The sequence below is a fragment of the Alnus glutinosa genome, chromosome 9 (genome assembly GCF_958979055.1).
Source record: "Alnus glutinosa chromosome 9, dhAlnGlut1.1, whole genome shotgun sequence".
Lineage (NCBI taxonomy): Eukaryota > Viridiplantae > Streptophyta > Magnoliopsida > Fagales > Betulaceae > Alnus > Alnus glutinosa.
Window position 1 is genome coordinate 9,227,510 of NC_084894.1, and position 24,146 is coordinate 9,251,655.

At 36.3% G+C, this 24,146-nt stretch overlaps 1 protein-coding gene across 1 annotated transcript; it reads right to left on the reverse strand.

The window, feature by feature from the left end:
- Window positions 1-397: 397 nt before the first annotated feature.
- Window positions 398-14,540, reverse strand: LOC133877644 (eukaryotic translation initiation factor 3 subunit I-like). Its single transcript, XM_062316033.1, has 8 exons — window positions 14,172-14,540; window positions 13,854-14,069; window positions 11,520-11,647; window positions 11,123-11,242; window positions 10,920-11,009; window positions 4,892-4,978; window positions 4,715-4,794; window positions 398-696 (listed from the first exon to the last, which is right to left on the reverse strand). Exons 1-8 carry the CDS (start codon window positions 14,353-14,355, stop codon window positions 621-623), a joined length of 981 nt encoding a protein of 326 aa, XP_062172017.1. The 5' UTR covers window positions 14,356-14,540; the 3' UTR covers window positions 398-620.
- Between the last annotated feature and the right edge of the window lie 9,606 nt (window positions 14,541-24,146).

The window sequence follows — 24,146 nt, forward strand, 5'->3', positions numbered from 1 at the left end:
GGTGGGAGATACAAACAAGTAATGCTATAAACTATTTTTTATATCTTCTTTTTATCTTTTCAAAGTTAATGTGACTTTTAAAATCACTTTTAACTTTGAGATAAGCCACTATTGAATTACTCGATATATACCAAAATGAGAAGAACAGGCTCTTTACCAATCCTCGGCGAAATAAAAGTTAATCGCATATGCTTTGTTTCAAAATCCCCTTCCCAGCATATTAGAATGGATGTAATGCCTGTAATGTTCTAATAATAACTCCACACATACCCTAACTAGTTTGTTTGTATGTTTGTTTTATTGTTTTTAACCCCCTTTTGTTGCTGAAGCACACATAAATTATAAAGCTGCCGCTCCAAAATAACACCTTTTTTTTATACCATTAATTAAGATAAGATTGAGATACATCACAGCACTTCATTCTCATGTAGATAGAATATTACATCTTCTACAAAACTGTTTTGAAACAAGCAAAATATTAAGCATTGTTTCATCCAACACCCACCCTAAAAATAAAAATAAAAAAAGAAATGACTGGTGAACATGGAAAATAAATTAAAGTCTACTTTCAATCCGCTCCAAAGCTCGATTATAACTTTAATATATGCTCCACTCCAAATCTAGATCTTGATGTGGAAGTAATCGGGGTCAAAATGATGTAACCGTACATAACCATCTTCACCTCCGCTTGAGAAACTACAAATTGAAAAATCATTTCATTTAAACACTACATTTTTCCTCCAATTTTGGTCAAAATCAGATCACTAATAGGAGAAATAGAATGTGCCTTGATTCAAACAGAACAAATTGAATACGACTGATTTAAACAAAATGATTACAGAAAAGCAGCAAAAATAGGAAATGAGCATAATAAGCCAATTAAAAAGCAAATAGATTAATGCATGCCAATCCACTTCTTTTTTTAAAAATATATTAACTCCTTCCTTCACTAAAGATCCTAAACCACCATCACACAAATACTGTCTCTCCACCTTAAAGATGCCAATACAACCAGGAAAACAGTTAGTACTACTTCAAAATAATCTCCACCAGCCTAAGTTACACCCCAATTTAAGACAAGAGACTTATATTTGTGCAAATAACCCAAAGGCTCCTAGACCTGATACATTTACCAGAGCACCTATATAAACATAACCTATCGCTATTATCATAAGTTTCCACCCAAATATCTCTGCATTTTATACATATTTAAGGTAAAATACAATTGTGGTGCTTCAGCATTAGATAATGTTTCAATTTGGTCCTAATCTTCCAATTGCAGCAATGTCACCCTTCAAGTTTAAGCACTTTCTTTTTTTTGGATGAAAGAGTAATTTCATTAACCAACAAAGAATACAATCACCCTCTAGCAAATCAGCTAGAGCCCCAGGATGCACAACCACCATCCTGAACACAGAACAACAGTAAAGGAAAAGAAACACCTTTACAGACACAACAAACAAAAAGCCCAGCACCTAGCTTCTGAAAGAAGAGCTATACAAATTCTATATGCAAAACGCTAACAGTGACTTTACTGCTATACACTAAACAGTAACTCTATCAAAACCTCAGCTAACAGGAACTCTGCACAAGGAATTTACTTCCAGCATTCGCAGTTTGAAGTACAGCAAAACTGCTCCTCCGCACAAACAAACTGGCAAACTGAAAATAAGCACATTCCACAAGAGGAAAAATCCTAAACCAGAAAAACTCCCACTACTCAAAGCCAACTTCATCTGCCACCAAATATCCTATCCGACAGACCCCAGCTGCAACATAGCTCTTCATTTTCTCTACTTCTCAGTAATCCACCATTAGACATGATCCTCATTCTTAACTTCCCAACTAATTGTCTGAATTAGTTTCTCCTCAGTTTGTAAATGATTCCCATGCCTAATGTTATTTCTCTCCCTCCAAAGATCAAAAACTGAAGCACTCAACAAAGTTTGATCAAAACAGCTCTTAAACTTGCCTTTCCAGTCCTTTACACCTCTCTCAACAATAACATCCCAGTCACTTGGAGGATCAACAATCAAACACTTCCTTAAGTTCTCCAGCCAGACTCTCTTTCAGAAACTACATTCAAAAAATAGGCAACTTCTCCCTTCAATACAACTTCTACAAAAAACACAAAGCACATTACCTCCAAAGCCCCAACTGAGCAATCTCACTCCTGGGGCGAGACTATCATGAGCTGCCGACCACAAGATCAAGGCCTGCCTGGGAATTGCCAAAGAGTACCATATTAACCTCCACCAACTAGCAGTATGCTGTTTATGCCAAATGACATTCCAAGTATCAGCACAATTATAGACCCCTTTTTTTGAAACACTCCATGTAGAGGCTGATCCATATCACCATTACTCACCATTGGCAATTTACTTTGAATCTTAACAAGATCATCAGACCTTGCCGCCTGCCAATACCAACTATTATTTCTGAGAACACTAGACAATTTTGCATCTAGTTTACTACCTGCATCATAGATGACTCGATGACCATAGGTTTCATGAAGAACCCAATCTGGATGCCAATAATCAAGCCATAGGAAAATATTCTCACCATTCCCTACATTAAACAATATGAATTGTCTAGCAATACCACACAAGTTTAGGAGTTTCCTCCAACTCCAAAACACCCTTGACAGATTTTCAGTTGCCAAAAGCTTTTACCTTTTAGCAAGCACTCTTTCACCCATGCCACCCACAAGGAACCAGCCTAGCAAAAAGGTTCCAAATATGCCTTAACATGGAAGCCTTACATTTCATCATTGTCTATATCCATTTAAACTCAGCTAACAGAAGTAGACACATGCAAGCGATGTAAATTAATGTAAGGAAATGTATGCTTTGTAGCATGTAATCCTTCTTAGTGATTATAGAGCTCAGAGCTTATGTTTGTGGCAGATTTTGGCAAGTTAATTTTTTAGGTATTATTAATTGATTATTTATCCCGTGGGTTCAAGGGAATCCTTTATCCCCCCCTGCTGTTTGTTTTTGTGACGGAGGCTCTAGGTAGAATGTTATCTGTTGTGGTTAGTGGGGGGTTGCTGGATGGTTTCTCAGTGGGCAATGATGCTTTCTCTCATCTTTTGTTTACTGATGATACTCTGATCTTTTGTGATGCTCTTCCTACTCATTTGCGAAGCTTATTCCTGTACTTTGAAGCTGCGACGGGCTTAAAGGTAAATTTGGCCAAATCATAATTGGTTCATGTGGGGAATGTTACACAGGTGGGACCGAATTCTAGGTTGTGGGGTCTCCACTCCGCCAATCAAGTGTCTTGGTTTACCATTGGGGGCCTCCTACAAGGCTAAGCATATCTGGGACAACGTTATTGAAAAGCTAGAATATCAGTTAGCTATTCGAAAAATGATGTATTTGTCTAAGGGTGGCAGGTTACCCTCATCAAGAGTACCATCGCTAATCTGCCTACGTATTACATGTCTCTCTTCCCTCTTCCGGCGAGTGTTGCTAACCGCATAGAGAAAGATCCAACGTGCTTTTTTGTGGGGTGGGTTAGGTGAAGAGTTCAAATATCACCTTGTGAGTTGGTCCAAGGTTTGTTCACCGATCTCTTAGGGAGAGTTGTGGCACTATGGGCTTGAGAGAGAAGCTTGGTGGAGAATAGCAGTACACTCTAAATATGGTAATTTATGGGAAGGGTGGTGTTCTCTTGGGCTTGTAGGAACCTTTGGGGTGGGGTTGTAGAAGAATATCAAGAAAGGGTGGGAAAACTTTTCTAGCTTTACTAGATTTGAGATGGGGGGTGGTTCCAGGATCAGCTTTTGGCTTGACCAGTGGTGTGGGGAAGTGCCTCTAAAGGTAGCTTTTCTAGTTTTATATGGTCTCGCTTGCGAAAGACGCCTCTATTGTGGCTAAATTGGAGTTTCTGGGCAGCTCCAACCGGTGGAATGTGAATTTTGCTATAGCAACGCATAATTGGGAGGTGGATGTCTTTGCTTCTTTTCTCCAGGTGTTGCATTCAGTTAGAATGAGAAGAGGATGTGAAGATCAACTGTGGTGGGCTCCATCCAAAAGAGGAGTGTTCAAGGTCAAATCTTTCTATAGCTCTCTGGCTTCTCCTGAAGGTAGCCGCTTCCCTTGGAAGAATGTATAGCGGACTTGAGCTCATTCGAGAGTGGTCTTTTTTGTTTGGTCGGCAGTTCTAGGAAAGATCCTCACTTTGAATAATCTCAGGAGGCGGCACATAATTGTGATGGACATATGTTGCATGGGCAAGAGGAATGGGGAATCTATTGACCACCTGTTGGTGGTCCTCTGACAGACCAATGAGTGTTGCGGTGAGGAAAATGATGCCTACGTGCCTCTTTTGGTGTTTGTGGAGGAAAATGAATGATAGAAACTTTGAGGACATGGAGAAGATACTGGGGTAAATTTTATCCTTGTTCTACGAAACGTTGTATTTATGGATGACAGCGTATGTGTCTCCTCTGTCGATTAGTTATAGTAACTTCATTATTCGTTTTGCTTTTTTTAGTTAGACAGTTCATTTTGTATACTTCATATGTACTTAAGGACGCCTTACAATTTCAATAAGATTGGTTTATCACTTATCAAAAAAAAAATGATTATTTATGAAAAAATTTATTCTGATTTTTCATTATAAATGGTTGAGTATGGAGAAGCCTTTAATCAGCAATAATTTAGAAAACCTAATTTGCTAAAAAAAGAAAAGAAAAGAAAAACTATACCTTTTCCCATCGGGGTTGAATGCCAGAGCATTTATTGGTCCAAAATGCCCTTTCACACCTCCAATTTCTTCTTGAAGAATCTATCATATGAAAATGAGAGCACATCATATACTGAAGAGACTAAACAGCCACAAACGGTTATATTATTAGAGAACTTAAATGAAAATATGATTTTACCTTATCAAAGAATTTAGCCTCAAATTTTCCAGCACGATGATCAGTAGTTGTGACATTCGATGCATCCTGACCACCTCCAAGCACCACCTAAGAAAGCATAAAGCAATGAAATTGATTAGATGATGTAAATGCATAAATAAGAAATATAAACCAATCAAACCAAATTGTATAAGAACATATCACCAAGATATCTTCGATCTATCAGATTAAATTAATCTCATAATTTGTCTGTAATATATACTTCACTGCGAGAAACATTTTGTAACACTCACAGTCATGTGCCTCCCCTCCCCACTCAAATAAAAAGCGCAAAAGTACACCTTTTTAATGTGAGTGGGTGTTTAACCTTAACAACAACCTAGACTAGGTCAATGATTCTTCCCTACACATCAAATGACAAAGATCCTTCACCTCGAGGGTACCACAAAATCATTTCTATCTACATAGTTAAAGGTTTTTAACCCAAAGTCAATAAATTCACGACCTCAGAAGAGAGAACCTTAAGAGCGATCTTAAAGAACAACGAAACTACTTCCATGCTCAAAGTGACATGATTTAACCTAAGTTGAAAGTTCAAGATCTTATTTTCAAATTTCCCCACATTAAATTTATGTTTGTCACCAATAACATAGAAATAGCGCTAAATCCCCCATTGAAATACTAACTAATGAAAGGTCCAACCATACTCCAAAGCCTTAACACAACTTGAACACTTGGCCTGAACAATTAGGGAATATTAATTTTGAAAGGAAGTTGTCACGATTGCTTGGTGGTTTAAGCTGACTTCAAGCTATCAATGTTGTAATAGCCTTGCTACCGATACCACATACTCGTGGTGAACTGTTGAAGGACGTGCATATTACATCAAACTAGAGTAGTTGAACCACGATAGTCCTCAAACAACAAGAAACTTTATAACTGATAGAACATAGGAATTATGGAAGTTGAAACCGTGCTCTTTACCGAGCATTCATTGATCATATATAGAGTTTGATTACAGAGTTTAAGCTAAACACTAACTCTAGTCTAGCAACCGGTTTCTACCTCTAAATACATTCAAACTATAACACTTGGCATCTTTATCTAGTTATGAGACTATTGCATTAGGACTCTATAACATGTCTCGGCTTTTGGATAGAATTAGAGAACTTCTTAGTAGAGTCCCGGTTGGACACCTCCACAGAGTGAGCTGCACAAGACTCCTGCTGAGACTTTGAGTCTTGTGCGAGAGGTGTTCTAATACCCTCCCGCAAGCTCAACGGGGGAGATCGCACGTTGAGCTTGAAACAGAGTTGTTGAAACTTGGCCGAAACAAGTGGTTTTGTAAGGACATCGGCAAGCTGATCGGAGCTAGGAACAAACCGAACCACCAATGACTTATCAGCAACGCGATCTCGAACAAAGTGGAAATCAATTTCCACATGCTTGGTACGCGCATGGAATACCGGATTAACGGACATGTAGGTGGCACCAATATTATCACACCAAAGAGTTGGGGGTGAGGAGGTCCGAACACCAAGTTCTTGAAGGAGTGCCTGGATCCATAAGAGTTCAGCTGTGGTGTTTGCAACAGCCTTATACTCGGCTTCTGTAGAGGACCGAGAGACAGTGTGTTGTTTGCGGGAGCTCCAAGATACCAAATTTGAACCAAGAAAAACACAATATGCACCGGTCGAATGACGATCGTCTGGACATCCAACCCAATCAGCATCCGAGTAAGCTTGAAGAACATTGGAAGATGAGCGATGAAGAAGAAGTCCATGAGACAGTGTATACTGCAAGTATCTGAGAATTCTTTTAACGGCCTGCCAATGTGGTTTAAGTGGTCGATGCATGAATTGGCACACGCGGTTTACAGCAAAGCTTAAGTCTGCTCTTGTGAGAGATAGATACTGTAGGGAGCCGACTATACTGCGATAGAGAGACGGATCTTCCATTGGGTCCCCTGAAAAGGCAGAGAGGACAGATGAGGAAGCCATTGGAGAAGTAATAGGCTTTGCTTCATGCATGTTTGTCTTCTTTAAAAGATCCATAATGTAGCGCCTTTGAGAGAGAAGAAGACCTGAGTTCAGTTTGTGAACTTCAACACCAAGAAAATAGTGTAAATCACCCAAATCCTTAACTGCAAATTCAGCATTAAGGAGGTGAAGCAAGTCCGGGATGGCAGCTGGATCTGAAGCTGTGATGATGATGTCATCAACGTAAATAAGCAGGAATACGGTGACTGACTGTGTTTTGTAGAGAAAAAGAGACGAGTCGGCCTTGGACCCGACAAAACCAAGTTGGATGAGCTTTGTACTTAACCTGGAAAACCAGGCTCTAGGCGCCTGTTTGAGGCCATATATAGCCTTGTGAAGCTTGCACACATGATGAGGAAAGTTAGGATTGGTAAATCCCGGTGGCTGAACCATATGAACCTCCTCGGACAAAAGACCATGAAGAAAAGCATTTTGTATATCGATCTGTTTCATTGACCAACCAGCAGAATATGCAAGGGACAGCACTGTTCGGATCGTAGTGGGCTTAACAACTGGACTATAAGTTTCTCCATAGTCCACACCTGCTTGTTGATGGAATCCTTTGGCTACCAGCCGAGCTTTGTGTCTCTCAATGGAACCATCAGCCTTCCTTTTCAGTTTGAACACCCATTTGCAACCTACTGAATTTTGGGAGCCATGTGGAGGTACAAGAGACCATGTCTGGTTATGTAGAAGAGCATTAAACTCAAGTTGCATTGCATTTCTCCATTCTGGAATATTTACAGCATTTGAGAAACAGGTCGGTTCCTGAGTGGCTGAGGCATGTTGTGTTAATAAACCCCGAGGAGCAGGGTATCGGACAGTGCCATCTGTGAGCTGTCGTGGCTGAACTATATTGTTCATAGACCTGGTATGCATGGGATGTACTCGGGCAGGAGGAGTTTCCTCATAGGAACTGGAACAAGAGCCGTGTGGTTCTGCAAAATTGGAAGAAGAAGGTGGTGGTGCAGGAGGTTGTGTTGAAGATGGAGCGGGTGGAGGGACAAGAATAGGAGGAAAATTAGGAGCTTGAACAGAAGTGGAATTAGGAGGAGTTGCAGAATCTTGAGAAGCATAAGGAAATCGGGATTCATGGAAGATGACATCCCGAGAGATGTAAACTCGGCCAGATTCTATGTGAAGGCATTTATAGCCTTTGTGATGTTGACTGTATCCAAGAAAAACGCATTCTGTGGAGCGTTGGGAGAATTTATGAGTGTTGTAGGGTCTGAGATTTGGAAAACACGCGCACCCAAAAACTTTAAGAAACTTGTAATCAGGGACTTGATGAAATAGTTTTTCAAATGGGGACTAATTATTGAGCAATGGAGTTGGCATTCGGTTGATGAGATAACAGGAGGTAAGGCAAGCATCCTCCCAGAATTTTTGAGGGAGCGAACTCTCGGCCAGTAGGGCTAGAGTGGTGTCAATTAAGTGGCGATGCTTGCGTTCGGCACACCCTTGCTGTTGGTGTGTATGAGGGCAAGAGATACGATGTGTGATGCCTTGAGATTGAAAATAAGAGTGAAGATTACGATATTCACCCCCCCAGATAGAACATAGGAATTATGGAAGTTGAAACCGTGCTCTTTACCGAGCATTCATTGATCATATATAGAGTTTGATTACAGAGTTTAAGCTAAACACTAACTCTAGTCTAGCAACCGGTTTCTACCTCTAAATACATTCAAACTATAACACTTGGCATCTTTATCTAGTTATGAGACTATTGCATTAGGACTCTATAACATGTCTCGGCTTTTGGATAGAATTAGAGAACTTCTTAGTAGAGTCCCGGTTGGACACCTCCACAGAGTGAGCTGCACAAGACTCCTGCTGAGACTTTGAGTCTTGTGCGAGAGGTGTTCTAATAATAACAATCCTTATATTATTGATAGGTAAACACAATCATGTTCTCATATAGGATCGAACCTCTTGACTTCACCACCCAACTTTTTTTTGTGGGGTCAGAAAATGCCATTTGGTCCAAACACCATTGATGACTTCACATAACTACAAGTCATCAATAGTCTTTGCACCTAATACGGGTACGTGAGTGCATGTACTATCAAAAAACTTTGTGAAGTCATCCCTCTATATGAATGTTGTGAAAGTCATCAATGGTCAAATTCCAACCACTAAAACTTTTGTGAAATTTTGTGTCAAAAAGACTTGCACTCACTCATTAAACTAATCTTTTTTGTGTTCGAACCCTTGAAGATGTAAGGTGCTATGGTGCTATGGTGCTATGTATCATTCTGCCTGACCAAAAAAACATGACAAGTGGGTACAATCGTAAGCGTTCCCCTTGAGATTCAACTTCTTAAACTCAACCTAGACCACTAAATGACAAAAATCCTTTGCCTTCATGATGCCATCTCCTTTTCTCTTTCTCTTCGCACAGCTACTCAAAGGAGAGGGAGACGAGGTGGTTGTTGACTTCCAACCCTACCCATCATGAAGACGTCATCCAGTCCCATGTCATCAACCGACTGAAGACTTTACCAGAAAGCTAAGGACTTTCACAACCCACCATCCAAAACCACCCAATTGCTTTATCCAAGTTCCAATTCCATTCAAAACTTTCAAATTCCAGCCCAATTTCATTCAAAACTTCCAAATTCCAGCCCAATCAAACCACGTTCAAAATAAGCGCTACTTCATATTTCTTCTTCCTTTTTTCTTTTTTTGACGAAGAGGAACCTCTCCAAATGCAGGGCCACTTCGTGTACCAACCCCTATCAGGTAAACTTCGGACCCGTGCAAAGCGCCCTCTCCACACGGATCGGGTAATACTCCGGTTTCACCGGCAGGCTAGCCCCAAGGAATTGTTTGCACCCAAGGAGATTCGAACTTTAGACCTCATGGGACTACCACAAAGACCAATGCCCTTAACACTTAAGCCAACATAATTTACCTACTTATAAACCACAAGTATAGTATGGGAATATAAAATCAGTAGATTATATAATACTATTCATATCTGAATTTCAAATTACCAAACTTGAGCATGCATTTAACAGTCCATTGAAAAATAAAATATAAAAACCAAGGAGCATAATAAGTGATAGGGGTATTAATGCAGCAAAATAAAGTGCTTTCCTAAGATTAAAGTCATGAAAGAATGAGTGGTAAAGAGATACATTCATTGTTCCTCAATCAGCAAACCATAATAAAGTTCACATTTATTGAAGGATTAATACAATGACCCACATGCCTAAGTGGAATATTGACACTTGCACTCACATCACAATTCAATATAATATTCACGCAGGTATCTAAAGAGTACGAGAACATATGTGACCAATGTTTCTATGACCAACATTAAGGTGTTCCATCTAATGAATCCTTAATAATTTCTCTAAACATTTCATCATTTGAGTTTAGATCTTAAATCCTCAACTACATTTTTTGGGAAAGCAGCAGGTTCTAGGATTGAAGTAGCAACAGCATTGATTTACATTTCCAAGAAAACTTTGTGAGGTAAGCAAGCAATATCACTGGTTCAAATGACACTGCTATTTGGCTTCACGAATACATGACAACATTAAATATTACTCCCTCTATCCCATTTTGTCACTTAAAAGCAGGCTTTACAGAGACAAAGCATTTCACATACAAGAAAAACTTCTTAATTTCCCAAATTACCCATGTTTTCCATATTATTTGGCTTTTATTCCAAAAAAGTACAGGCAATATGGGAAAACCTTAAACTAATGGATACTCTCCGTAGTAAGTCGACAAACAACTTCTAAAATCGTAGAGAAAAATATGAGACTAACAAAATAGGACTGGGGGAGCATACTTAGGATAATGTTCTCCTCTTTGATTGGTTTTTAACAAATATCTCTCTTGTAATTTAGTTATACTTGACAATCTTTCAAGCTAAATCTTATGATTCCACATTTAAGTTATTCATTGTCTATGTACAATTATCATACATAAAAAACTGCAATCAAAACATACTAGATCAAGAGTGCAAAAGTTTGCCTTTAAAAAACAATACATACATGATCAAGAAGTGGAGACATTGCAACTGCATTGACTGGACGTTCGGTCAAGTACGTCTTGATAAGTGTCAAAGTTCGGCTGTCCCAAAGCTAAATATTCACAAAACAAATAAGAACAGGTAGAAATATATATATATATATATATATTTGATAATAAACAATACGACTGAAAGAATGGAATAAATGGATTGTGAGATCAGTACTTTAGCAGATTTATCAAGCGAACCAGTGAGGAAATGAGAACCATCTGCAGATTTTGTAAGTGCAGTAATTGTTTTTTTGTGGCCAGATTCCTTGTCTGACTCTTTAAGCAGTTTTCCTGTCTGCATGTTTGATTAAAAAGAAAAGAAAAGAAAAGACAAAAAAAAAAAACAAAACAAATTTAAATGCTAATCAGTCAATCAGTAAACTTCAGAGAAGAATGATGACCAAAATGGAGTAACTGAAGAGTAGCAAGAGCAAATTAAAACTTAAGTTACCCAAAGAATAGTAGAATACCATAGAGCCATAAATAGTGAAATGCTAACCGTAACCAAAGCACCACTAAAACAATTTCTTTGAAGATAACAAGGCAACCATAAAATTAATACAGCCACTTACCTCGGAATCCCATATCCGAACCACAGCATCTTCTCCAGCGCTTATGATGGTCCTGTTCAAAGGACCCCAAACAGCTCTATTAATTCTTCCCTGAGGGCCCTTGATGGTAAGAACAGATTCACCAGTCTCTGCAAAATGAATGATTGATGATTTTAAGTCGGCATAAAGCTCATTTGAGATATTAAAGCTTCCAAAGATCTTACGATACAGAAACACATAACATTCTTCTAACACCTTTATTCAAAGCAAGACAGCTAAAGAGTCAAGGCATCTACGATTGCAAGACCAAACTTTTATAGTATGAAAACGCAAGGGTACGGAAAACAGCTACAACCAGGATATATCAATTAAAAACACAACACAAATGCAGAGAACAAAATTAAAAAAAAAAAAAAAAAGAGAGATTCTCCAATTTGTTTGATATAAGGGCCAGTTCTGAAACCTAAAACAAGTGAACGCAAAGAAACAAATTAAGCAATCAGGAAATATCATACTGCAAGTTATTCAGGTAAGCAATGAACAATGACAACGTTGCCCGCTCATCTAGGCCCCTTCTGACTGATGCCCAACAGATAAAGTAGTACTATGAGTACTACTATGGTTACATCCGGGTATGGAGTTCTAGCCTCCAGTTACCCCCTACCTTGTTTGGTCAGGAAAATACTTACGGATAAAAGTGTGAAAAAAATCATAACTTTTATTAACTGGCAACAAGACGATACAGGTGAGTGCATGATACTGGAAACAGTGCCCATTACTCAAACTGTTGATTCCTGCAATTTTTGGAATTTAGTCCCCCTACTCCCCCATTTTGGTTTTAAGAAGCAGTAAGTTAAAGGAAAAGAGACTGCATAAAAGTGGTTTCTTTTCTTCATAAATTTGAGGGAACCACATGGAATAACAATGTCTTGCTCAGCAGTGCAAGTAGGCCAAGTTTTTCATTTTGGGGCCTTAAAGAAACCTCATTGAAAACTAATCATTTCAACTTTTTTTCCTGATTGTTTAATATCATAATGCATCACTTGAATGGATCTCTCACAAAAGAAGATTTAGAGAAAATGAAGTAAAGGCAAGTCTTGAGATTCTGAAATGAATGTTAAATAAGCATATTAAAAGATATTATTTGCCATAGGATACGGCACTGTTTCAATACCTTGTGCTTGCTTCCATTCATTCTGGGAGTATTTTTGTTTGCTGGGTAATTCCATGCGGTTCACTGAACTAAAATTTTTACCATTTTGGGTGTAAAGGATCCCTTTTTAGGGTTGTGAACTACAGGTTACCTTGACTGGTGCTAAGTCCTTTTGCTTGTAGGCATGCAAAGGTCTATTTACAGTAAATTGCACATCATCACAAGTGCACTAGTTAAATAGAAAAATCATAAAGAACTGGAACTACACTCTTTCCTATTTTATACTGTAATCATGTACATAAAACTTCTATACATAGTGGGTTGCTGGTCTCTTTTTTATTTTATTGTTTTTCAATTCAATTTTTGACTTGTAATGGATAGTTGCCTGTTTTGTATCAAAAATATACTATCAAGGAAAAATCAAAATACTTGTGATGTAGATTTTGAAGCTTCCCAAGAGCTTTCACAAACTACACTCACAGCACCCTCTAACCAAACTCAAACTAATTAAACATCTTTTACACACTACTTATTTGGCAGAGAAAATCCTTTCCTTCTACACTGAGGAAATTCAAATAAGCACGTCAAAATAGGAACTTGAGTCAGCTTCCAACAACTTCAAATCTTCAATATGCGGAGAGCTCATAAATGGCATTTGGTAATTGGTTGGGAACTAAAGAGATGCTGTCGGTAAGGAATTCCAAAAAATACTAAAACGTGTAGGAAAATCAAAGCAGCGGTTAATCTAAGACTTACCAAATGCAATTCTCCTAAACTAGAATCTAATATCCTACATATCAAGAAGTATCCACGAACTACTCACATATATTCCTCAATAAATAACAACTATCACCCGGTTGATACACAAAACATATGCCAACAGCACATTATTTTTTTTTTTTTTTTGAATGAATGAATGAAATTTTTTATAACACAAAGATTACAAAATCCCTCCAGCAGGAAACCTGCTGGAACACAAGTTGCTTAAAAGCAACTCACAACAACAACATATAAAGCTATAGAGACAAATCTCAATATACAACCGGTTCCTAAATTTTACATTATTCCAAAAACATGGATTTTATTGGTAAAATAAACTAATGTTGATTTTATTGGTAAAACAAACTGACATGGACTCGACAAACAACAACAATTAGACCTTTCGAGCATAAATTCAAGAAACGAAGCATAATAAAGCTTACGGTCAGCGGGGTCTCGGGCGAGAATTTTAACGTGAATCGCAGAAGGCGAGTCCATGAAGGGATCGGTGGTAATGACGGCGAGCTTATCCCCGACGGCGAGGTCCACAGCCCTAGCCGGAGAACCGAAATTAAAGGAGTATAATTGCTCCCCCGACTGAACTGACCACAGCTTCGCCGTCTGATCTGCGCTCCCTGTAATCAGCCTCATTGAATCCCCTATATTTCAAAACCAAAAAAAAAAAAAAAACATCTTATTACAGAAAACCAAAGAACACGCGGTGAATGAATCAGAGAGCGAGCGAGAGAGAAAGGACTTGCTTGAGACGTCGCAGCACCAGACTGCGCCGTTGTGGCCGCGGTAGGTGCCGAGGCGCTCGCCATTGTCGGCAAACCAGACGGTGGGGTCGTGGTCCTTCCCACACGAGAATAGGAGGTCCCCGTCCCGGTTGTACTTCAAGAATGTCAACGGCCTTTCATGGCCTTTCATCAAAATCGGCCTCATCTTTCACGCAGAGTTCCAAAGATGAGAACCTAGGGTTTTTGAAGGTCGATGCAGTCGGTTTCGCAGGTGGAGGATACTTGAAGCTCAGAAGGTTTCCGAAGGTTTTTGGATTTAAATGTGATGTAGCCGGTTTTGATTTGCTTCACAAGTGGGCTGCGCATCCAATTTGAAGCCTGCTTTTTTAACACAAAAGGCCAGTGAAGGTGAAACGCCCTAAAGTTAAATAACAATATGGGGACATGTTAGATATTCATTTTTAATTATCTTATACACATTGTTTAAAAATAAATAAAATTATCTTTTACACAACATTATATAACGAAGTCATGATTGCTTCAGGACAATCGTTTTATCGTAGTTTCATCTCCTATTGTTTTATAGTTTTTATGCTCTAGTTTTATTCATATTATAAATGAGATCAGTACTATTTTTTAAAAAAAAAATTAAATTAAATTCATCATTAAATTTGTAGAACTTACAATGAAAAACAAGATGTATAGGGAATAAATTTATATTATTTTTCAATTATATTTACTTAACTTAAAGTATTACTCATAGCGTTATCGATTAATTAACTAGTAATTATCTGGTTTCACTACATTATATTAATATTCGGCGTATACTAAAGTTAAATTGATCTAATATTAACAATAAACCTTCGAAACATAATAAGTGTTAAGAATAATTCTACTCCAAGTTGAATTGGGATAGGCATCTCAAACCAAATCAAACTCTAGGCACTCCAAGTTTAAGTAATAGTAGTAAACCCAAATCAGGTCCACCTTTTTGCTTATAAATAAGCTCATACTCAGGTATAAACGATATAATGAATATTTTATGTATAAAACATATTTTTCTCTCATAAGCTAATTTAGGCATCGGAGCGAGACCCTCGGAAGGGTCTCTTAATTTTAGGTTTTTTACAGTATTCTTTGGAAGCGTGAAGAACATCGAAAAACGTGTAGTTCACGCCGTACCGGAAACTGTCCCAGCAATAAATATCGTCAATTATAGACTCAGAGCTTCCAAACAAACTTTACAACTACAACTAACACAACATGTCAAAATGAGTAATTCAATTGGCATATTCATTCGAGTGAACTTTTCACTTTACCTCCCGAAAATAATATAATCTGCAAAATACCAAGGTGTTTTACAGTGGAATATAAATATAACAACATAAGCCAACGACATTGTAAGCAAATTATTACAAAACCAATTATGTACCGAACCTTAATTGATAGTACATAACTTTGAAATATTATACGTGAGTTTTAACAAAAACAACGTGTATTGCATCCATTATTATGCCATAAAAATGTAGTTTATTTTGAATAAGTGATGAGACATAATTCCGATAACAATTACTGATATTTTAATGATATATATATATATATTCCATCTAAGCATAGTTATCCTCCTTATGGTATATCAAATCTCTTAACCCATTATTGGTAGGGTTGACGATGTTCTGAGTGACCTGTAAACAACATCAGTACCCCGGATATTGCCGCATACTGTCATATACTAGCAGTCTGACTAAATCCGACATCGGGTGGCTCATGATACTAGCAAAGTCATAATCATAACCTCATCTATATATAGTGCGCCTATCACAAAACAACCATTAGATTCAAGTACAAACATAAAATTAATATCTACAACCATAGGGTCTAGTCCATATAATAGTAAGTTCATGATCATAATACCGCACGTACCAGTGTACCATATCATACGATACAAATATTGTCTATTTACTTTAAGAAAATCATATATATATACATTTATCAATTTGAAGCAGTCTAAACATGTTATAAACTTAATAAGCCCATGACATATTATTTTGAAAAGTAAAGCATACTCAGTCCTCTAACATATCGCATGTTAAAGTAAACTCAGTTTTGTAAGCATTTACTTTCCTCAAACGCTCATCCACAATCTCAGACATCTTGAACTCTCATTACTGTGAAACATACCATAATATTAAACAAAATAATAACAAAAGTTCCAACCTATGCTCGAAAAAGCCCTAATAACGCACTAAGTAGTCTAACCTATCATCAAAATCCTGATTAATCATTTATGGTCGCTAGCAAACATTCGGTATCGAGGTCGAGCGTTTAATCAGCAAGGTGAACATTATGTCAAATACATTGAACGTTCGATAAGTATCGTAATGCATGAAAAATTCAAAAATCCTACACATACCACATTCAAGGTTAACCAAAGCTCATAAATAACTTTATAAACGCATGTTAAACCAAACAACTTTAAAGTTCATGAAAAATGAGAGCTAATTTATCAATTTTTTAGAAAACTATTCATTTTAAGAAAGATAAAGTATGAACATATAATGGCATGCTTGAAGCTTATGTTTTGGTAAATCACTTTGACAAAACACCAATAATATAAAATAATAATAATAAAAAACAAATTTAAGGTTTAAGGTTTACCTTAATGATGATGGAACAACACCAAAATCACTTCATTCTCTCTCTATAATTTTTATCTCTCAAGGATTGGGCGGCTGAGATAAGACAAATTTCCTCCAAACTGTGTTGGAGGAAATTTCCTTCAACTTACTCCAATAAATGCCAAGTGTCATCTGACATGTAAGAACTACATATTGTATTTAACATCCTTAACATCAATTAACTCTCATTCTACTAACGTCTTCCAAAAATGTAGGAGTCCAAGAGTCACTACAGCAACATCTTTCTACTCACTTCTATCTTTCTCACATGTTACGAAAATTTAAACTTTTCTACTTCTTTATTCGAACCATCACATTCTACACATACTGCTGAAAGCTTCATGCTTAGTTCATTACTAGAGCGTGAACTTTCATGGTATTTTCTAAAGATTATATTCTTTAGTCTAAAATTCGAAGAAGTCCTTGGAAACAACATCCCACTAACCTATAAATTAGCATGATATTTTCCCTGCCATATGTATAAGAATCGATTAGTAAAACTAGGTAGTTTTTTTCCAATTTTTTTTTTGCCATGGTTCGCATTAGACATAAATCATATAGAAGTAAAATCAAAATCTATACCCACTACGCTCCAACCCAGTAGTTATCCCTTTCCCTTGTGTTCCACCGAATCCCTCCATGCTTCCAAAAGCATAGAAACACCACAGATGAGATAATCTGATTGTTCACCTATGGACAACTCAATAGTGTCCACTGATGAGAGTAAATGTAGTACTCTAAATCTGAATGCCACATAACTGAAGCTTGGGCTTCCTGAATCTCAGTCCCCTTAAAGAGATCCAGAACTCTGCTAGCTAAGCTGAACTCAACTCAACGAGAAAACCCTCTTCCCCTTGCATCCTCTGAATGATGGTCACTACTCTTCGTCGCAGAAGACTGCTGATTCGGGTGGTAAAAGGATTCTTGGATGCTATGGATGGATTCTTTGAGGTGAAAATATTGTTTTGGATCTAGTTATGATTGCATAGCTATCTTTGGTGTCGGGAAAATATCGGGAAACATGTGAGAAAGATAGAAGGGAGAAGAAAGGCGTTGCTGTTGTGGCTCTTACATTTTGGGGAGACGTTAGTGGAAGGGGAAGTTAACAGTTGTTAAGAATGTTAAATAAAACATTTGCTTCACACTTGTTAATGACACTTGGCATTTATTAGAGTGGGTTGGAGGAAATTGCGTGAGGAATGAGGTCTAAAGGTCGTGAGTGTGCTTTTATAGGCGTGGGTTGGAGTAAATAAGGATGAATGTTGTGGATAATAAATTAAAATTGCTTTTTAGGCATGGTCAAAAGTTCGGTGTACTATTGGACTAGGGCCAACTTTAGCCTTAGGTGGATCAGACGGCTGCCTAAGGCCCCCAATTAAAATACATTAATGGAGGTTTATTTAAAAAAATAAAAATAAAAATGAAGGCCTTAATTATTGTCAATATTCTTTAATTATGGTAAAAAAGAAATTAAGAAATACATTAATATCATTGAATGAGATATGCATTATTATTATTATTTTTAATTAAGGCACAAAATTATGTAAACAAGTAATTAAGAAATGCATTAATTTTTGCTATCTCTCTTATATGTGTTGCTTCAGTATACTCACAGTGTTAAAAAATAATGCATTTATAATTGGAGTCCAACGTTCAAAATACAATGGAAAAAAAAAAAATTAAAAAGATGGAAAGTCTCTAAATACTCTCTTTATAAGTTTTTCATTTTTTTTATCTTAATTTTCCTATTCAAGTCCAATTTAAATTTGAATTCATCTCTTTTTCTCCAATTTCATTATTTCCCAATAACTTACTATTCAAGTCATTCAAATCATTTCATATCTGATCAGTGATATATATTAAAAAAAAAATGTTAGTTATCAAAAACTTAATCAATCAATCAATTACATTAAGTTTTTTTATTCGATTTTAGGAAATATTTTTACACTAATTTGTCTTTCATTGTGCAGGTTAAAAATATTAGATAATCATATCATAAAGATTAAAGAGAATTTGAAACACTTTATTTGAATAAGGTTTTATTGTTCTATTTTAAGATTTATTTTATTCTAGTCATAACATGTATTTTATTATTATTATAAATCGTGTTTATTAAATTTGTGAATATTTTTACTTATAGATGTTTACTAAAAAGTATGCTTCTATATAAGAAAAGCTTAAAACATTAAAAATAGAAAATAGAAAATAAAAGAAAGAAAGAAAAAGAAAAAAAAATGTAGAAAAATTAATTGAATCTAAAAAATGATCTCTAAATAAATTTGTTATTATCAATAAACAAAATATAAATGATAATTTAGTTGAAAACTTATAAATGATCAGGAAATTCATCAAAAAGAGTTATAAGATAATGAAAGAATTCAACAAAAATATGACATTGAAAATAATGATAATGAAGTTCAAATATGCAATATAACAATTATTGATGAGGAAGTTAAGGAAAATTTTGAAGAAAATAAAAATATTAATGATGTATCTCATTCTATTGTTACAAATATTTATGGCACAGGTCTATGGGTGTACAAGCGGGGTGATTATTAACCGCTAATAACCGACAACAACCGAAATCGGATAATCGTATTACCGCAACCAGATAACCGGATAATCGCATAGGGATTATTCGGTTGCGATTTTGGTTACCAGTTATAGGGATTTATAAATCCAGTTAATAACCAGGTAACCGGTAACCAACTTTTTAATATATATAATTAAAACCTAATTCTAGCCTCTAGGTTTAATTTTCTTCGCTTTTCATCGCACTGCTCCCCACTTTCTCTTCTTTTACACCGCCCTCCCTACTTTCTCTTATTTCCTTCATATTTTCGTCATTCTCACTCCTTCAAATTGGTCCATATTAAAATTGTTGATTTTAATATGGATTTATTTTATACTTTTATGGTTTAGCTTTAGTCTGTTGTAAGAAACGTGTACAGTTGTGTTTCATGAACTTCAACAATTAATTTAAGTCAAACTGTTGAAAACCTTTTATAGGACAAATAAGCATTCACTTGATTCATAAATGCTTGTAGATGTTGTTGTTGAGCAGATAATGATATGAGCTAAGGGACTTCACCAGGCCTTGCTTGTTGTCCACCATGCCAAAAGTAAATTATATCAAAGCATCATAACTATTAATTCTAGCATGTTGAGGCTAAAGCACCATGCAGTGCTATGATTTGACTTGAAGGAACTACGTATGTTGACAACTTAAGTGTGCGAACTCAAATGCAAGTTGTCAAAAAGTAGTAATTCTTGGAAGTCCAAAAAAATAAAATTAAGAAAAATCTATCATAGATGATTTAATTGAATGACGCAAATATAATATATAACGGAAATAACAATTAAAAGAAATCGCTAAGGCATTGGGGTTTTACTTTTAACAAAATTATAATATTTATTTCGCAACTCATGTGATAATTGAAAAATAGATCAGTGAATACTAAAAGAAAATATCATCAAAATATTAATTTTAAAATTGATTGATTTTATTACGCGAAATTGGTTATTTGATTTGCAGGGAATTCAAAGCATTCACTGTACCCGTAGTTAATAATGAATCAATGAATTTTGCAGAACAAAAACCTTTTTCTAATAATAAATCATGCAGTCAATTAAAAATATCATAAATTAAAAACCATAAAAAAGTTGAGAAATAAATACTACAATCTTATTAAAAGTTTCACCCCTAACCTCAATTAGAGATTTAGCTAGACATGATTATGTAAATAAATTTTATTGTTAAAATCATAAACATCATGCTAACAAAATAAAATAACTAAGAAGAAAATAAAAAACAAATCTTGAACCGTCACCGCTGTCTTATTCGATCTGGAGCTGAACGTCTTCTTATCTTTTTTTGCAATTTTCGGCTCTCCAACCTTCTCCACAACGTCTCCTATTTATAGAGATGTTCTCTTCAACTTTTGTGTGTCCAACAGCTAAAGAGATGTGATTCTCGTGCAAGTGTGGAGCAACCATTATCCTCATCTTTTCATTTGCACAATTCATGCATGTTGGAGTCTTCATGCATCTAGGAGACTAGGACTCTAAAATACATACTTCAATTCAATTTTGGCCTTTTGTTCTCATTTCTTGTGTAGACTTCATTTGTCTTTGACTCTACTTCTTTTCTTTAATACTTTTGTCTTTTACTCAACTTCATTTTCACAATCTTCTTCTACTTTATCTGAACAAGTCTTCTTGGTCTCCTTTTGCTTTATTATCTCTTTTTATAATTCCTACAAAAGCACAAACTCTTGCATTAATATATCATTTAAGCTTAAGATTAATAATTAAACAATATTCCATAACTAATCCTAGTGGACGAGTTATAGTCTCGTGAGGTTTTGTTGGCAATTTACTTACTAAGTCATGTACTTACGTGATTATTTTCACCTGTAAATGGTTTTACAAACTATGTAACGACCCACCCCCAACGATGCAATATTTTTCGCTTTTGACTCCTTGGAACCAGACTTCCCAATAGGTCTCTCATCCAGTACTACTCTCATAGAAGTACGCTTAATTGTGAAGTTCTAGTAGGGTCATGACCATCATGGCTTTAAAACGCGCTATATCAAGAAGGGTGCTAATATACATATAAGCACATACCCATTCTCATACACAGACGATATAGGATGTCACAATCACCCTCTCTTGGGACCCATCGTCATTACTGGCGACTCTCATGAGATTATCCCATTTTTGGCGTCCCAGCGAGTGCCTACTGGCGACGTTCATGGGCTTGGGCATGCTCCTTCCATCTCAGGTTTGGCACTAGCTCTGATACCATTTCAAACGACACACCTCCAACGACACAATATTGTTCGCTTTTGGCTCCCCCAAACCAGACTTCTCAAGAGGTCACCTATCTTGGTGCTACTCTCGCAGAAGTATGCTTAACTACAGAATTCTGATATGATCATGACCATTACATTTTTAAAACGAGTTGTGTCAAGAAGGGTACGGATATACATATAAGCACATCCCAATTCCCATACCCAGACGATGTGGGACGTCACATTTGTAACAACCTAGCCCAACAACACAATATTGTCCGCTTTTGGCTCTTTCGAGCCAGACTTCTCAGGAGGTCACCCATCTTGGTACTACTCTCACAAAAGCATGTTTAACTGTAGAGTTCTGATAGATTCATGGCCATCATTGTTTTAAAGCGCATTGTGTCAAGAAGGGTGGGAATATACATATAAGCACATAACCATTCTCATATCCAGGCGATGTGGGATGTCACAATCACCCCCTTTTAGGATCAAGCGTCCCCGCTGGCGACCCTCATGGGATTACCTCATTTTTGGGGTCCCAGTGAGTGCCCGCTAACGACCTTCATAAGCTAGTGCACGCTCCTTCCATCTCAGGCTGGACAATAACTTTGATTCCATTTGTAACGACCCACCCCAACGACACAATATTGTCCGCTTTTGGCTCAACCGAACAAGACTGCCCAAGAGGTCACCTATACTGGTACTGATATCGAAGAAGCACGCTTAACCGTGAAGTTCTAATAGGTTAATGGTTATCACGACTTTAAAACGCGTTGTGTCAAGAATGATGCGTTTATACATTTAAGCATATCCCTGTTCCCATGCGACGTGGGACGTCACAATCATTTTATTTTGGGACCTATCGTCCATGCTGGTGATCCTCACGGGATCACCCAATTCTTGGCGTCCCAGCGAGTGCATACTAGCGACCTTAATAGGTTTGTGCACGCTCCTTCTATCTCATGCTGGACAATGACTCTAATACTATTTGTAATGATCCACTCCAAATGACACAATATTGTCTGCTTTTGACTCTCCCGAACCAGACTTCGTATGAGGTCACCCATCCTGGTATTACTCTCGTTGAAGCACGCTTAACTAAAGAGTTTTGATAAGTTTATGGCCATCACGGCTTTAAAGCGCGTTGATTTTGGCTGCCCCCATGGGGCAAAACCCAAATTTTTATTTTATTTTATTTTATTTCTTTTGGCCTATTGGGGTTAGTCGAACCACACCCATGGGGTTTGTTCGTCTACACCTAGATTGCCCGTAGGGGGTGGTTTCAATCACCCCATGCCCAAACGATCGTGGCACAGGGGTGGTTTTGGCCACCCATATTTTGCCATTTAAGGGTGGCCGAACAACCTCAAGGGCCTATATTAGCCGTGGGGGTAGTTCAACCACCCCCATTGGCCAAAATGGGGGTGGCCATCCACCCCATTGGCCCTTGAGCAACCCCTTCAGATTTTTTATTTTTTGTGTTTTTGTTTATTTTTTAATATTATTAATATTTCCTTAATTTTTTTTTTAATAAAATATATGACACATAGCAAAGATATTATATGAATATAATAAAAAAGTTGTATTTTTGGCACAATTTGATAGTTTTATGCGTTATTTTAGCATATTTAAAAATTTAGGGACTATTTTAAATTCGATTGTTAGTTAATGAGCTTTTTTATATTTTTTACCTTAGATTATCTATGTTAGAGGTATTTTTTTAATTGTTTATACCTTTAAATCCAGTTAATTAACTAATCTGCCCCCAACGGCCGGGGCATTACAAATTTACGATTATACAGCAAGTCATTTATGGAAAGCGAACGTATTATTATGATTGAATGATTGATGTACCTAACTTCATTTACGACTTTGCTTTAGTGATGGTTTATGATTGTCCCAAACCCTTTGAAATTAGGAGGAATAAATGAGGGTTGCAACGGTAATAAACTAAAAGTCCAAACCTCCACGTGAAAATGACAAAAAATGTAATTGTTCATGGCTACAGTAATTGCAATGTTCTTTTCGTTAATGGTTTTTAATTGGAGTACTTAATTTGAAGTGTTTGAGAGGAATTTTTTTTATTTTTTATTTTTTATTATTTTTTTTTATCCTTTTTACGGTTAAGAGTTAAAGTTGATATTTTGAAGTATGTATAAACTCATTATTATCATATATTTTAAAAAATATAAAATCATACACAATTAAATATATTAATTTTAAATTCAATAATAAAATGGAGATGATTCTTATCTTTTTTAAGTTTTAGACTATTTTGTGTTTTAAATTATTTATTAATGTTTTTATTTTTTATTGGCCTAATCCTAAAAGGTGTTTGTTTTAAATGAAAAAAAGGAGTATTTTATGTTTTTAATTATTTGTTAATATTTTTATTTTTAAAAAAAAATAAAAAAAGAAAAAATTTTAAAAAATCACCAAAACTAGCATCCGGATTTTAAAATAGTCATCTAAATTTTAAAGTGCTTTAAAATGATCTATCAAACTACTAATATGTGTAA

Coding starts and splice junctions, on each gene's coding strand:
- LOC133877644 (XM_062316033.1), bottom strand. CDS start 14,355: ATGAGGCCGATTTTGATGAAAGGCCATGAAAGGCCGTTGACATTCTTG. Junction 4,979..10,919: donor TGTCTCCACTTCTTGATCAT/GTATGTATTGTT, acceptor ATGCTTTCTTAG/GTGGTGCTTGGAGGTGGTCA. Junction 697..4,714: donor TTCAACCCCGATGGGAAAAG/GTATAGTTTTTC, acceptor TTCAATTTGTAG/TTTCTCAAGCGGAGGTGAAG.